This window comes from Polyodon spathula, chromosome 2, assembly GCF_017654505.1.
Source record: "Polyodon spathula isolate WHYD16114869_AA chromosome 2, ASM1765450v1, whole genome shotgun sequence".
NCBI classification, from domain to species: Eukaryota; Metazoa; Chordata; class Actinopteri; order Acipenseriformes; family Polyodontidae; genus Polyodon; species Polyodon spathula.
In genome coordinates, this window is record NC_054535.1 from 45,033,280 (window position 1) to 45,047,607 (window position 14,328).

At 41.1% G+C, this 14,328-nt stretch overlaps 1 protein-coding gene across 4 annotated transcripts in view; it reads left to right on the forward strand.

Annotated features, from left to right (window-relative positions):
• The window catches only part of inpp4b (inositol polyphosphate-4-phosphatase type II B), a 214,984-nt gene that overhangs the window by 130,203 nt on the left and 70,453 nt on the right, over positions 1-14,328 (forward strand). For all 4 annotated transcript variants that reach the window (XM_041223071.1, XM_041223078.1, XM_041223084.1 and 1 more), the window contains 2 exons: positions 5,991-6,095; positions 11,677-11,785. In XM_041223071.1, the coding sequence (XP_041079005.1) occupies positions 5,991-6,095; positions 11,677-11,785 (214 nt within the window). The remainder of the gene's footprint in view (positions 1-5,990; positions 6,096-11,676; positions 11,786-14,328) is intronic.

Sequence of the window (14,328 nt, forward strand, 5' to 3'; positions counted from 1 at the left end):
AGATCACTCTGACCCCGGTCCTGACAATAAACAAACCAAAAACACGTAGCACACAAACAAAACACACAGTTCAGCAATCCATGTCCAGTGTTAGCTCAAATGCATCGCACTTACAAAATGACAGCCCTTATATATTAGGAGACTCCACCCCATGATCCGCTCAACTCGGCACATCTGCCAGTTGTCTAATGCAGCACAGCTCATCACAATGGGAGCCCAGTTCGAGCCAGAGCCACAGCTGTTGATGGTGGAGCAGGACACACTGTCTTTAGCGACCTCATGGGATAAGGACACCTTCCCCACGAAGATGGAGGAAGAAGAGGAGCCGGCGCCATCAACTGTGGCGGAACTTAGCTCCGAGATTGCCTCAGAGACTAGTTTGCCACCATTGCCTAGCTCCATGCTGGCATTAATGGGGTGCGCTGCAAATTTTTGCAGAGCCCCGTCGGTCCGTGTTTCGGACGCAGGCAGCAGCACCCATAGTGCAGCCATTCCACAGTTGCATGATTTTATGAAGGATGTACAATCGACCGACGTATTTTGAAGCAAGCCGTCCAACTTGCTTCATTGGAAGGCGCAGAGATGCTGGGCTTGGCAGGATTCCCTCCGGTTGACTCCATCATCGCGGCCTTAGTTAAGGCCCCGCCGGTAGATGGATTGTCATGGGACCCTATGATGCCCAAACCCTCAATGTAAGGTTACGGAAACACATTTGAGGAGGGCTTAGGCAGCGGAAGCACAGGTGACCCGTCTGGCTAACATGGCGGGTATTTTCACTGCGTATTTAGATGGTGTGGTCACAGGGACCCAGCTCCCAGAGCCTGTGGCCACGGAGCTCTGTCTCCTCTCCAGTACGCTGCTCCAGATCTCTGGTCTTCAAGGACAAGCCCTAGGCCGGAGCCTGGTAAGCCTTGTAGTAGCTCGCAGACAGCTATGGCTGTTGCAAACAAGGGTACCCGATGCTGATAAGACAGCGTTACTGGACGTGCTGATATCCCCGGGGTATGCGTCTGTTCCAGATGTGGAGGAGATCTTACAACGATCCGTTCTACAGCTCAAAGCATCTCGGCAGGTGGCTGCATTGCTTCCTCCCTATGCTCCGGCGCAGGGTAGGTCGAGTCATTGGTAGGCCCCCCAGGCGCGTACCGTCACAAGGACGGACCCAGTGACCACAACCCCACTGGGTGACCGGCCTCAAACCCATCCCTTCATTGTACAACAACTGCAATATTGGTGCACTTGCACCTCAGACACCTGGGTGCTCACTACCGTGCACAAAGGTTACATGCTGCAGTTCCGTTTCGGACCTCTCCCCTTCCAAGGAGTCATGCACCCATCCATATCGGACCCTTTTCAGGTCTCGGTGCCTCTTGCGGAGAGGGGCTCTACTCGAGATATTTTTTAGTACCCAAGAAGGAAAGGAGGTTCCAAATACTGACTCACCGTCACATTCTCCAGTCAGTCTGGCCTGGCGACCAGCTCACCACCGTGGACTTCCGGGACGCATACTTTCACATTCCCATTCGTCCAGAGCACAGGAAGTACCTCTGCTTCACCTTTCAGGGGAGTGTCTACGAGTTCTCCATGCTGTCATTCGGTCTCTCTCTGGCTCCTTGTATGTTCTCAAAGTGCGTGGAAGCTTTCCTGGCTTCCTTGCAAAGAGTCGGCTTATACTGGTGCAGTGCACAATGTACTTGGGGCTCCGTCTGAACTCCAATAAGATGTGTGCATACCTATCGGACAACAGAGTAGCAGCTGTTCAGGGTTGTCTCTCCCTGTTCCAATAGGGATTGAAGGTCCCCTTGGTACGGTTCCAAAAACTGTTAGGTCTGATGGCCGCAGCGTTATCAGCCGTCAAGCTGGGTCTATTATGCATGCGCCTGCTCCAAGCATGGTTCAATGCATTCCACTTATACCCCAAGCGTGACAGACACTGTCGGCTATCAGTGTCTCACACGTTCTCCGCGGCCTTACGATGGTGGAGGATGCTCTTTCACCTGCGGGGGTGTGTGTGTGGATGGGAGTGATGTTAACTCGGACACCTCCAACTTGAGTTGGGAAGCTGTCTGGGAAGGCAGAGGAGTCTGCGGCACCTGGTCAGGCCATTGGACAGCCCTGCACAAAAATATGCTAGATCTCCAGGTTGTTTTCCTGGCTCTGTAGAACTTTCTTCCAGTGTTGCACAGAAAATATGTGCTGGTCTGAAAACATCAGTGGTGGTGTATGTCAACCACCAGGGCTCATCGCCTGCTCCTGATTTGGGCACAACGGAACCTGCTGTCCCTACAGGCAACGCATCTTCCTTGAGTGGTGAACTGGGCAGCGGTCCTCCTGTCAAGGGAGGGTGCGCATCTATCAGAGTTGCGACTTCACCCGCAGGTGGTGAAGCACATTTGGGAACGGTCTAGGAAAGCGCAGGTCGATCGCTTCGACTCAGCGGAGAGGACACATTACCCCCTATGGTATTCCCTCCACCGCTTCAGCGATCCACTCGGTGTTGACTCCCTAGCCCACGAGTGGGCCAGGATGCTCCTTTAGGTGTTCCCGCCAGTACCATTGCTCCTGGCCTTCTTGGAGAAGGTCCGATTAGAAAAAGCTAAAGATCTCCTAGTGGCCCCTCAAGAAGAATCTCTAAGAGAATCTAGTTCTCCACCATATGTCAGCTCATACAAAGCCAGCCCTGGGAGATCCCGCTTCGCCTGGAGCTCCTCAGTAAGACGAGAGGCACTCTGTGGCACCCGGAACCTGACAGGTTCTAATTATGGGTCAAACGCATTTTTGGGTACTCTGCAGAGCGCTAGGGCAGATTTCACTAGGTCGCTCTATGCCTATAAGTGGAAGTATTTCCAGAATTGGTATCTGACTAGAAGTCATGACCCAGTTTCTTGCCCTGTGCCAGTTATCTAGCAGCTTCAAGAATTGCTTGATGCTGGTAGGTCACTGAAGGCGTATTTAGCGGCTATCTCTGCATGCCATGCCCCCATAGATTCGGTATCTCTGGGTGCGCATTTTTTGGCAACCCGTTTACTATTTTTGTTGTATATAAATGTTGATAACTGAAATTGGGAGATGTGACAAAAAATACAATATCAGAGTTCAGTTTTTGCCAACTGTATAAGGGAAGAAAAACAGCTTTAATGGAAGTACTAGGATAGAAGACTGCTTTCAAACTACTTATTCAGTAAAATTCAGAAAAGCTAATGATTAACTGGAAGCAGCAGGAGGGCTGGTGTTTGACTATTTAAAAAAAAAAAACTTGAATAAAGAATGTACCGTGGGACTCTTCAAGTAGAACGATATTGCCTGAGGTCTAAGCAGCTAAAAAGAATCTTCTACAGATAATCTTATCTGAATTAACTGAAAGATATTTTATAATGAGACTTAAAGAGCAGTGAAGTAAGAGGTAATACAGTACAGTGACAGAATTGTACTTCTGAGAAAATCTCCTTGTAAGTGGAGGTTTTGCCGCAGGTTTGGGTATATTTTGAAAAAAGCTTTTCCTTGTCAATTCTAGATGGGCTTAGAAGTGATGGTGCGTTTAAATGGAATATCATGAATCTCACTCCAGTTCTTTTTCTTTCAAGTTCATTTGTTTGGATAGCCTGACCTTGGCATCCCTGTATTTCGACACAATTGACCTGTTGCCCCGTTTTGCCCTCAGTGCTTCCTGGATTTCAGAAAAATTTATATTTCAAACAATTTATGAAACCCTATAAAGTTTGGTTGAAAAAAAAACACACCAGCAAAGCTATTGACAGTTTCTGACAAAGTTCCAGCACCAGAGCCAGTTTGGTATGTACAGTATTTGCAACATGAAATCAGAGTTGGTTGAAAAAAAAAAAAAAAAAAAAAAAAATTGATGATTCATCAAGTTGTGTTGCAAGTACACCTAATAAATCTCCACAAGGTCGTTCTAAACATATTGGTAATAGATGCCAAAAACGTCAAAATTCTAATTTCTACATCCTCAGTATGATTTTATATCCCACTTAACCAAATCTGCAGGTTTGTTTTGCCTATGAATATTGAATACATCATTAATACAACATTACTCTATACAAAGGCTTTTCCTACATGTCTGTCAACAACAGTCTTGTCTCTGTACTTACAAATAGAGGTTACCTTGAGGTCATCCAATGTACTGTCGATAAAGCCCAGTAGGATAATCTTGGTCAATGCCAAAGACACCAATCCCCCATAAGACACTAGAGTCATAATACTTGGAATCCCCAAGGTCTCCCTCAAGTCCCAGTCAATTAACACTTGATTGCTTGTTTATTCTCAACTGACATAGCCTTTGTTTTATATGACTGATACTGGTTACATCCCAGACCCAAGACAGCTTGCTGTTTGCCTACAGAGATACTGTAAGCGTTATATATATATATATATATATATATATATATATATATATATATATATATATATATATATATATATATATATATATAAAATAAGCTATGTTGTATTACCATAGATATCAATAGTGAAGTGGCTGTATTTTAAAAGCAGATATGAAGCAAAATTATTATAATATGAATAAGCAGCAGTAGAGAAATAAGCTAATTAAATCATTGAGGCAGGAGAGTGTTCTGGGAGTAAGTGTGTAGTGTGTTCTTCATGGGCTTCTGTTTTCCATATTAGGTAAAAGATGCCCTAAACCAACCCGTGAAAGTGAAAGGCTGTATATTGTGTTATCCAGACCTACCACTGTTTCGATCAAATGAATAGACGCCTGTATTTGGAATGGCAGTCAGAAGAAGCTTTGATGCAGTGCTTTGCCTTCAATTCTATTTTTTGTTTTTTTACACTGGTAACCCATGACAACAAAAAAAGACATTGTAGTATCATAACATTAAGAGTCGCTGCAATCAAATTTTCAAAAAGATAATAAACAAAATACAGACTACTTTTTAACATTTTTTTTTTTTTTAATCTCAAACACATTTTGTCCACTTTGTATGTCTATATTTGTTAACCCAGGTCCTGAAGGGCAAATATAATGGCATACATACTCTGATGTTTGCACTTCACAATGTGGCGAAGCAAAGCCACCTTATTTTACATTCAGTTGAGCTCCTGAGGACTTCCTTCACATCCACATACCACCTGCATGAACAGTTGGGAGGCTGATCTTATTATTCCACTTGTACAAGTCTCTCTGATTCACACCTTGTGTTGTCTGCTGCCATATTTATTTTGTACACTGTAGTTCTTTTGTAAATAGAGCATCAGTCTTTAATCTTTTGTGAAGCAGGTCGTAGCCTGCATGTTTTTTTGCCCAGACCAGCAATGCACAGTCCTCTTCACTCCCTCTTCTCCACTCACCTTTAAAGTGTGTGTCTATGAAGAATGTAGTAGTTTTTAGTATGTTTCAATTACCTTTCATCAGCACCCTACTACTGCTTGCTGTCCCCAGGATTAGCATAAAATGAAACTATTTTAAAACTGCCATTTGAATTGGCCTTGGATCAAACCTTTTATACATACTGTTTAGGGGCATTGATTGAAGTGACTGTATGTGTTTTTCAAGCATTCTTATTAATTCAACATGTCCCTTTCCAAGATTCTAATTATGTACAATAAATACATATTGTCTGGTTTTTGTTGTGTGTGTATTCTTCATTATAGGAAGTCTGGGGTGTTCAGCATCATTCTTCAGGGACCATTAAGAGAACAGCTTTTATTCCAACCATTTTACTTTCTGAGTTTGGCTTGTAGACCAACATGCAGAAAACAGAGACTACCCAGTCTCAAAGGTAGCAATTAGTGCCTTTTTTGTGCAGTGGGAAATAATGTTGATTTTGAATACTACAGGGTTTCCCCTAAATCAGACATCATAGGCAATATGATTTAATATGTCAATTTAAGAATTATCTCAAATTGGACGGCCACGTTCCATCAACTTTATGCACCACACATCAAAACAATCTGATTTCATCCCTCTTTGCTTAAACATTTTAACGCTGTTTCTTTGTTACTTTTTTCAGGCTCTTCTTTTAAACCAAGCATCAGTAAAGCAGAGAAATATTTAGAATTCATCCCAATTAATCTGCACACACAAAGAATGAGGGTTAACTGCCCGAGGAAAACAGGTAAGGAGATACAGCAAATTGCATTTTGCATGCCTTTCAGATCTTTTCACCTAGCATATAGTGTTTCAAGCTGTACAGCCACAGAATGCTAACACATATATAAATCGTAATGTGCAAGATGCACTCACCTTAACCATGGAATTATGAGATTCTGATTGGAAGTAACAAGACATGGCAGTTCTGGAGTTCAGGTCCCCAGGGTCAGTCTATTTTATTTTTTTATGCTGTACTTATCTTGGAATTGTAGAGCACCAGTCGGATATAGTTAGCTAGGGGTCGTCAGAGAGCTGACAGGTGAGAATTAACACAGGTAGACAGGAACACAATGCACTAATGAAACCTGGTAGTGTTTACAGAAACACTAGATGCTATACATTTCTCTGTCCCAACTGTTTCTGAAAACAGAGCTGTCAGAACACATCTCTTCAGTTAAATTGTTAACAGCATCCACTACATTTATACTGTTTGATATTTCTAGTTTTGAGCATTTTTTGGAAGGAACAAAATACAGACAACATCCTGATATAAATAGGCTCCATTTATATTTGTGAAAATGGCCAGAGAGCACGAGAGACCCTGAAGTGTTCCATCAAGTTTTTTTTTCCTTAAAAAATCAATACATTTTACATTACTGTTACCGGGGGGGGGGGGGGGGGGGGGGGGTTGAGGAATAATTTCCCGTAGAGTGTTTGTGGGCTTCATTGTCAGTTTGTAAATGTGTTTTGTCAATACTGTGACTGATCAAGCTACCTAAATCAGCCTTAATTGTAGTGGAAAATCTAATTAATTTTTCACATTAGTTAGTTAATGTGCAATTTAAATAAAATCTACTTAAAAACAACATTAGAAAGGTGAAGATTTATATATACTGTATGTATGTATTGTGACGGATTGCCGCCTTGTCCCAGGTTTTCCTTCTTCAAATAAACACTTGACTACCAGGATGTGAGAAAACGCTGTATTGTATGTTTAGTATTTACAAGGAAAAAAGAAAAAAGAAAACAAAAACTTAACCCGATCTCTGGTCCTATCTAAACAGATGTTTTCTAACTAATAACTAGGCAGGCTAAGCCTGTTACCTCATCTCCAAAACCAAATCACAATCCAAACCGTTATCCAAATACCTTTTCCAATGCTTCAGTTTCCAGTTCCACCGTAAATATAAATGTTCCTTCTGCTCGCACTCTCACTTTCACTCTCACTCTCCAACCAAACTTCTACCATTGCCCTCCTCGAACTACACACATGCACACCTTTTAAACATAACTAAGTACATTATTAAACAATTACAAACAATTGGCTTAAACTGGACTTCTCCAGTAACCTCTGCAGAGTCCTAATGTCCTCATGTATTGTCTCTGTATTTTAAACCAAATATACAGTGCCTTGCAAAAGTATTCAGACCCCTGACCAATTCTCTCATATTACTGAATTACAAATGGTACATTGAAATTTCGTTCTGTTTGATATTTTATTTTAAAACACTTAAACTCAAAATCAATTATTGTAAGGTGACATTGGTTTTATGTTGGGAAATATTTTTAAGAAAAATAAAAAACTGAAATATCTTGCTTGCATAAGTATTCAACCCCCACACATTAATATTTGGTAGAGCCACCTTTCACTGCAATAACAGCTTTGTCTTTTGGGGAAAAAAGCTGGCCATTCTTCTTGGCAGATTTGCTCCAGGTTGTTCAGGTTGGTTGGACAACGCTTGTGGACCGCAATTTTCAAACAGTGCCACAGATTCTCAATGGGAATGAGATCAGGACTGGGCCACTGTAGGACATTCACCTTTTTGTTTTTGAGCAACTCCAGTGTTGCTTTGGTCTTGTGCTTGGGATCATTGTCCTGCTGAAAGGTCAATTTCCTCCCAAGCTTTAGTTTTTTAGCAGACTGAAGCAGATTCTGTTGCAATATTTTCCTGTATTTTGCTCCATCTATTCTTCCTTCAATTGTAACAAGATGCCCAGTCCCTGCTGATGAGAAGCATCCCCACAGCATGATGCTGCCACCACCATACTTCACTGTAGGGATGATGTGTCTTGAGGCATGGGCAGTGTTAGGTTTACGCCACACATAGCGCTTTGAGTTTTGGCCAAAAAGCTCTATCTTGGTCTCATCTGACCATAAAACCTTTTCCCACATCGCAGCTAGGTCACTCTCATGCTTTCTGTAGCTCCTTCAGAGTGATTGTTGGCCTCTCTGTGGCTTCTCTCACAAGTCTTCTTCTTGTTTGAACGCTGAGTTTTGATGGATGGCCTTTTCTTGGCAGTGCCTGGGTGGTGTGATGCAGCTTCCACTTTCTGATTATTGATCCAACAGTGCTCACTGGGATATCCAAACACTTGGATATTATTTTGTACCCTTTCCCTAATCTATGCATTTGTATTACTTTATCTCTAACTTCTGTAGAATGCTCTTTGGTCTTCATTTTCCTTCAGATTCACAGCCTTACCAATGATCCTTCAACAGTGGGGTTTTTATCCAGAAAATGTGACAGCAACTTTAATGTTTCACAGGTGGAGGCCAATGGTAAGGTAATTGTGTCCTCGTTAGGGCAATTTCTTTCATCGGTGCAAACTGGGAGCTTCCACAGCACAGGGGTTGAATACTTATGCAAGCAAAATATTTCAGTTTATTTTTCTTAAATATTTCCCAACATAAAACCAATGTCACCTTACAATAAGTGATTTTGAGTTTAAGTGTTTTAAAATAAAGTATCGGACAGAATGAAATTTCAATGTACCATTTGTAATTCAGTAATATGAGAGAATTGGTCAGGGGTCTGAATACTTTTGCAAAGGCACTGTATGTGTGTGTGTGTGTGTGTATATATATATATATAGATAAGATTATAATATAATATTTGTGAAATAAAAATAAAGAAACAAGTGGTAGGTCAACCAATGTAGTCACTACGTGCTGAGTTAGTGTATCCAGTTGGTTTTACATCAGTGATGCACGACTCAATACACAACTGGTTTTTGTTCTAACCATACCCTAAATTCATTAATTGGACCAATCAAATTTCTAAAAAGGTCCAATAAAGTACTTTAGGTTGCAGTTGGAATAAAAACCTGCAGGGACACTGGCCCTCCAGGATTGAGTTGTGCGCCACTGGTTTACATTATCCTTTCACATTTTTTCGTTTTCTTTAACTAATCCCTCACAGCATATATCCACAAAAAGGGAAACAAAACTGAACCAGGTAACTACAGACCAGTAAGCCTGACTTCTATTATATGCAAACTTATGGAAACTATAATAAGAGCCAAAATGGAAAATTACCTATATGGTAACAGAGTACTGGGAGACAGTCAACATGGTTTTAGGAAAGGGAGATCGTGTCTAACTAACTTGCTTGATTTTTTTGAGGATGCAACATCGATAATGGATAATTGCAAAGCATATGACATGGTTTATTTAGATTTCCAGAAAGCTTTTGACAAAGTCCCGCACAAAAGATTAATTCTCAAACTGAACGCAGTTGGGATTCAAGGAAACACATGTACATGGATTAGGGAGTGGTTAACATGTAGAAAACAGAAAGTACTGATTAGAGGAAAAACCTCAGAATGGAGTGTGGTAACCAGCGGTGTACCACAGGGATCAGTATTAGGTCCTCTGCTATTCCTAATCTACATTAATGATTTAGATTCTGGTATAGTAAGCAAACTTGTTAAATTTGCAGACGACACAAAAGTAGGAGGAGTGGCAAACACTGTTGCAGCAGCAAAGGTCATTCAAAATGATCTAGACAAGATTCAGAACTGGGCAGATACATGGCAAATGACATTTAATAGAGAAAAGTGTAAGGTACTGCACGCAGGAAATAAAAATGTACATTATAAATATCATATGGGAGATATTGAAATTGGAGAAGGAATCTATGAAAAAGACCTAGGAGTTTTTGTTGACTCAGAAATGTCTTCATCTAGGCAATGTGGGGAAGCTATAAAAAAGGCTAACAAGATGCTCGGATACATTGTGAAAAGTGTTGAATTTAAATCAAGGGAAGTAATGTTAAAACTGTACAATGCACTTGTAAGACCTCATCTTGAATATTGTGTGCAGTTCTGGTCACCTCGCTATAAAAAAGATATTGCTGCTCTAGAAAGAGTGCAAAGAAGAGCGACCAGAATTATTCCGGCTTAAAAGGCATGTCATATGCAGACAGGCTAAAAGAATTGAATCTGTTCAGTCTTGAACAAAGAAGACTACGTGGCGACCTAATTCAAGCATTCAAAATTCTAAAAGGTATTGACAGTGTGGACGCAAGGGACTTTTTCAGCCTGAAAAAAGAAACAAGGACCAGGGGTCACAAATGGAGTTTAGAAAAAGGGGCATTCAGAACAGAAAATAGGAGACACTTTTTTACACAGAGAATTGTGAGGGTCTGGAATCAACTCCCCAGTAATGTTGTTGAAGCTGACACCCTGGGATCCTTCAAGAAGCTGCTTGATGAGATTTTGGGATCAATAAGCTACTAACAACCAAACGAGCAAGATGGGCCGAATGGCCTCCTCGTTTGTAAACTTTCTTATGTTCTTATGTTCTTATGTATGTGTGGGCGAACAGAGGATTTTCACATTCGGATATTTGTTCATAATTTAAATATTCGTTCGATTTTCAAAAAGTAACAAAAGCCATTATATTGCTCTGAACGCAGACAGACACAGCATAGCAGCAGGGTCATGGGCCCCTGTGTATGTGTTTTTACTTTACAGCAAGACCTTACAATATGTAATGCGTTAAAATAGAAAAATATCCCAGGAGTAAAGAATAAGTTGCGTTGTCCTAGAAAAGTGTAAGCCTATAACAAGTAACGTAAATTTATAAGCTATAAAGGTTTTTCATTGTTTTCGGACATTAAACAACTTGCGTCCTGGCTGTGTTCTTATCGTCGTCCCAGCATCCCGGGGACACACATACACAAAATGAATTTCGTTCTGGATGTTGAAAATTACGCAAAAATACAAATTTATGTAAGGTCCTCACAGCATAGGCCATTCAAGAATAACTTAATGTAGAATTTTACTTTGAGTGAAACAAACAAATATCCAAGTTAAACAGGAGTAAAGAATAAGTTGTGTAGAATTTACTTTACCCCAAGTGAATTAACTACAAAACAAAGGATGCCAAATAACAGTTGGAGTTAAACGTTGTTTTGTTTATTCCAAAAATAAATACTGCATTTAAATGACACTGCATTTTATTTTATTTTTTTAATTCCTTGCCATTGCTGTTTCTGTATATATAATATATTGGTTGCTTTGTATACAAGATAATGATGCTATGTTACACAACCCGCAGTAATGCTTTTTCACATACCATTTTACTCCCTGTTTACAAACCTTTCAATCAGAGACGCTTTTCCCTTTTAAAACTAATCGCTGATGTTTGCATGTTTTAAAGGTTGCAGCAATAATCAAGTTATTAATTATATTGTGCATATTATACTATATGCGGGTATATGCAAAAAGGCGCGCTTTATACAAGGGATGTAAACAGTGAGCATTATAATGTTGAATGTTTGCCTTATTTCCAAGCCTGAAGCACTAATCTTGTTTCTGTGCAGGAGCTGCTTACGATGTCGTCACTGTTGGAGCCCCTGCGGCCCACTTTCAGGGATTTAAACATGGAGGTCTTCATAGGCTGCTGAGCAGATTTGAAGCAGAAAAGAAAAAGTAAGTAAATACCATCATTTTGTCTGGAAATCAAATACAGCTACACCTTCTTACGGGCTACATCTTTCGCAATACCATTTATCAATATACGTACCCTTTAAACCCCTGTAATGTGTTGTAGCTAGGCCTGAAAAAAACTGTCTTAGATTTTTAGGTTACTCTTATATTACTCTTGTCAGATGGACCGATTCAGTAAATGTGTGCTCCGTCACAAACTATGCCAAAAAAATGTGTAAACTTTGTGTTTCATTGAATAAAACAATCAGAGTACTGTAATTAATCGTAGGGAATTAAAAATATATATGTATATTGAAATCGGGGTGCAATTTGTCAAATTTTCAGTGGGGGAGGGATAAAACACACAAACTTCAAAGCAGTAGGCAAGCCTATAGTAAAGATACATCACTTGTGTTCCAACATTTGCCACCATGCAGTTTTATGTCATAAAACTTTAAAATATGATTGTTCTCTAGCAAAGGCAATAATGTACCCTTTTAAGCGCCCAAAAAAAAAGGGGGGGGGGGGTGCACTAAGCACCAGTAATTACATATAACCTCCTTGACAACTTACTGTACTCCTATAGGAAGTGTATTTTTTTCAAGAACTCAAAAAAAAAAGAAAGAGCGACTTGAGCATAGCAATGAGAACGATGTCAACACCGATCTTTTATAAAACTGGGTGTTCTGTTGAGAGGTCCATGAAGTTGGCCCACAGACAGCACAAACGTTGAGTTATATAGCATTCATTTGTGCCGATTTGTGCCATTGAATCTTGCCGTGGTGCGACCGCGGGGCCCAGGGGAGAGACAGCCTGTGAGATGGGGCCTGCATGAGTCAGGGTGAGAGAACGGAGCTGGGAAGTAGAGTAGAGAGAGATCAGGGGGTTTAGTGAGAAAGGGGGGTTTACTGTTTTTATGGCGTGGTCTTGGCCCTAACAGGGACTTATGTAAATTTACCAATAAATTGGTTTATTTGTTGCACCTGGAAAAGTGTCGCCATCTTCTGCTTTACCTTCCGAGGGCACCGGTCATTACGATATTAATGATTTTTTTTTTTTTTTAGGGGAGTGACGTCACTCCCTTACAGTACTGGAGTTGAACCAAACTTGTCTCATTCGTTTGTGCTACGTTTGTGCCGTTGAAACAAACGTTTTTGCTGTTATTGTTTCTGAGATATTAACACATTTTTTTAGAGCAGTGACGTCACTCAGCTCCCCCTACAATAACGGAATTGAACCAAACTTGTCTCATTTGTTTGTGCTACATGTCTACTTGTCACTGCTGAAAAATTAATGTTAGTGCTGTTTTCCTTCAAGATTTATTCACAATTCTTTTAGGGCGAGTGACGTCACAGTCCCCCTATAATAACAGGTTTAAACCAAATATGGGTCATTTGTTTGTGCTGCGTTAGTGCAGCAAAGTGAACGCTACTGCTGCTGTCCTTCACCATATATTGACACTTCATTGACAAGAATATGTCACTTGGTAAGTGATGCTGCTTACACAAGTGAATACTAACAAAATAAATATGAATAGCAATGGAAGAAAGCAGTCTTTCTTTCATCACTAGCATAGCTTTATTCCAGTCAGAGCGAGATCCTAACACAATTTTTATGAAAGTATGGAAAAAGTCTTATTCACGTACTGTTTCATAGTGTAATTAATATGAAACAAGTGTACCTTGAGGATACATAGATAATAATAATAATATTTTTATAAGAGACGAGACTAGGGCGTGTGAACTATGCATCAGTTGCAGAGTCACTTACAACAATGTCTCACCCGAAAGACAGAGCACAAGTAGGTTAAGTGACTTGCTGAGGGTCACACGATGAGTCAGTGGCTGAGCTGGGATTTGAACCGGATACCTCCTAGTTACAAGCTCGTTTCTTTAACCACTGGACCACACAGTCTCCATGTTGCTTTTTTGACACAAGGGCCAAAGGCGCAGTAGTCGAGTCGGAAACGGACAGAGAAAACCATAGAATAGATAGGGGAGAGCACACTGTTTGTTTACAAGGCCCGACTCACCGAGGTGGGCGGGCCTACGCAGCCGGCGAGGTCTAATCAACAGCGGGGATGTGGCAAGGCCTAGCCCCATGGAGGAACTGTGTACTCTCAAGAAAGAAATAGACAACCATTCATGGGAGACTGCACAGGCAGTCACTCACACACGCAAGCGAGGAGGCTGCTGAAGACAAAAAGGCGAAAGGCTCTGTCTTTTCAAAGTTATTGATACCGGGAAAGCGGCAAGCCAGCTTTCAGCACAAATGCAAGGGAAATACAATCGACTTGATTCAACTCAAGAAGCTCTTTTCTATCAACACACTCAGCTAGACATAGAGATCTTACCTTACCGTCTTGAGAAGGCTTCCTCAGAATGATGGTTTTAATCCCTCAGTGGGGGGACCAAGTACGTCATCCCAGGAAGGGGCCTATCGGCAGCTCTGGTATAGAGAACTCAGCGATACCTACTCAATGGGCAGGCATATCCCATACCTAATATCGTTGGAGGCTGTCTTCGAATTGAAAGGGAACCAGCGAG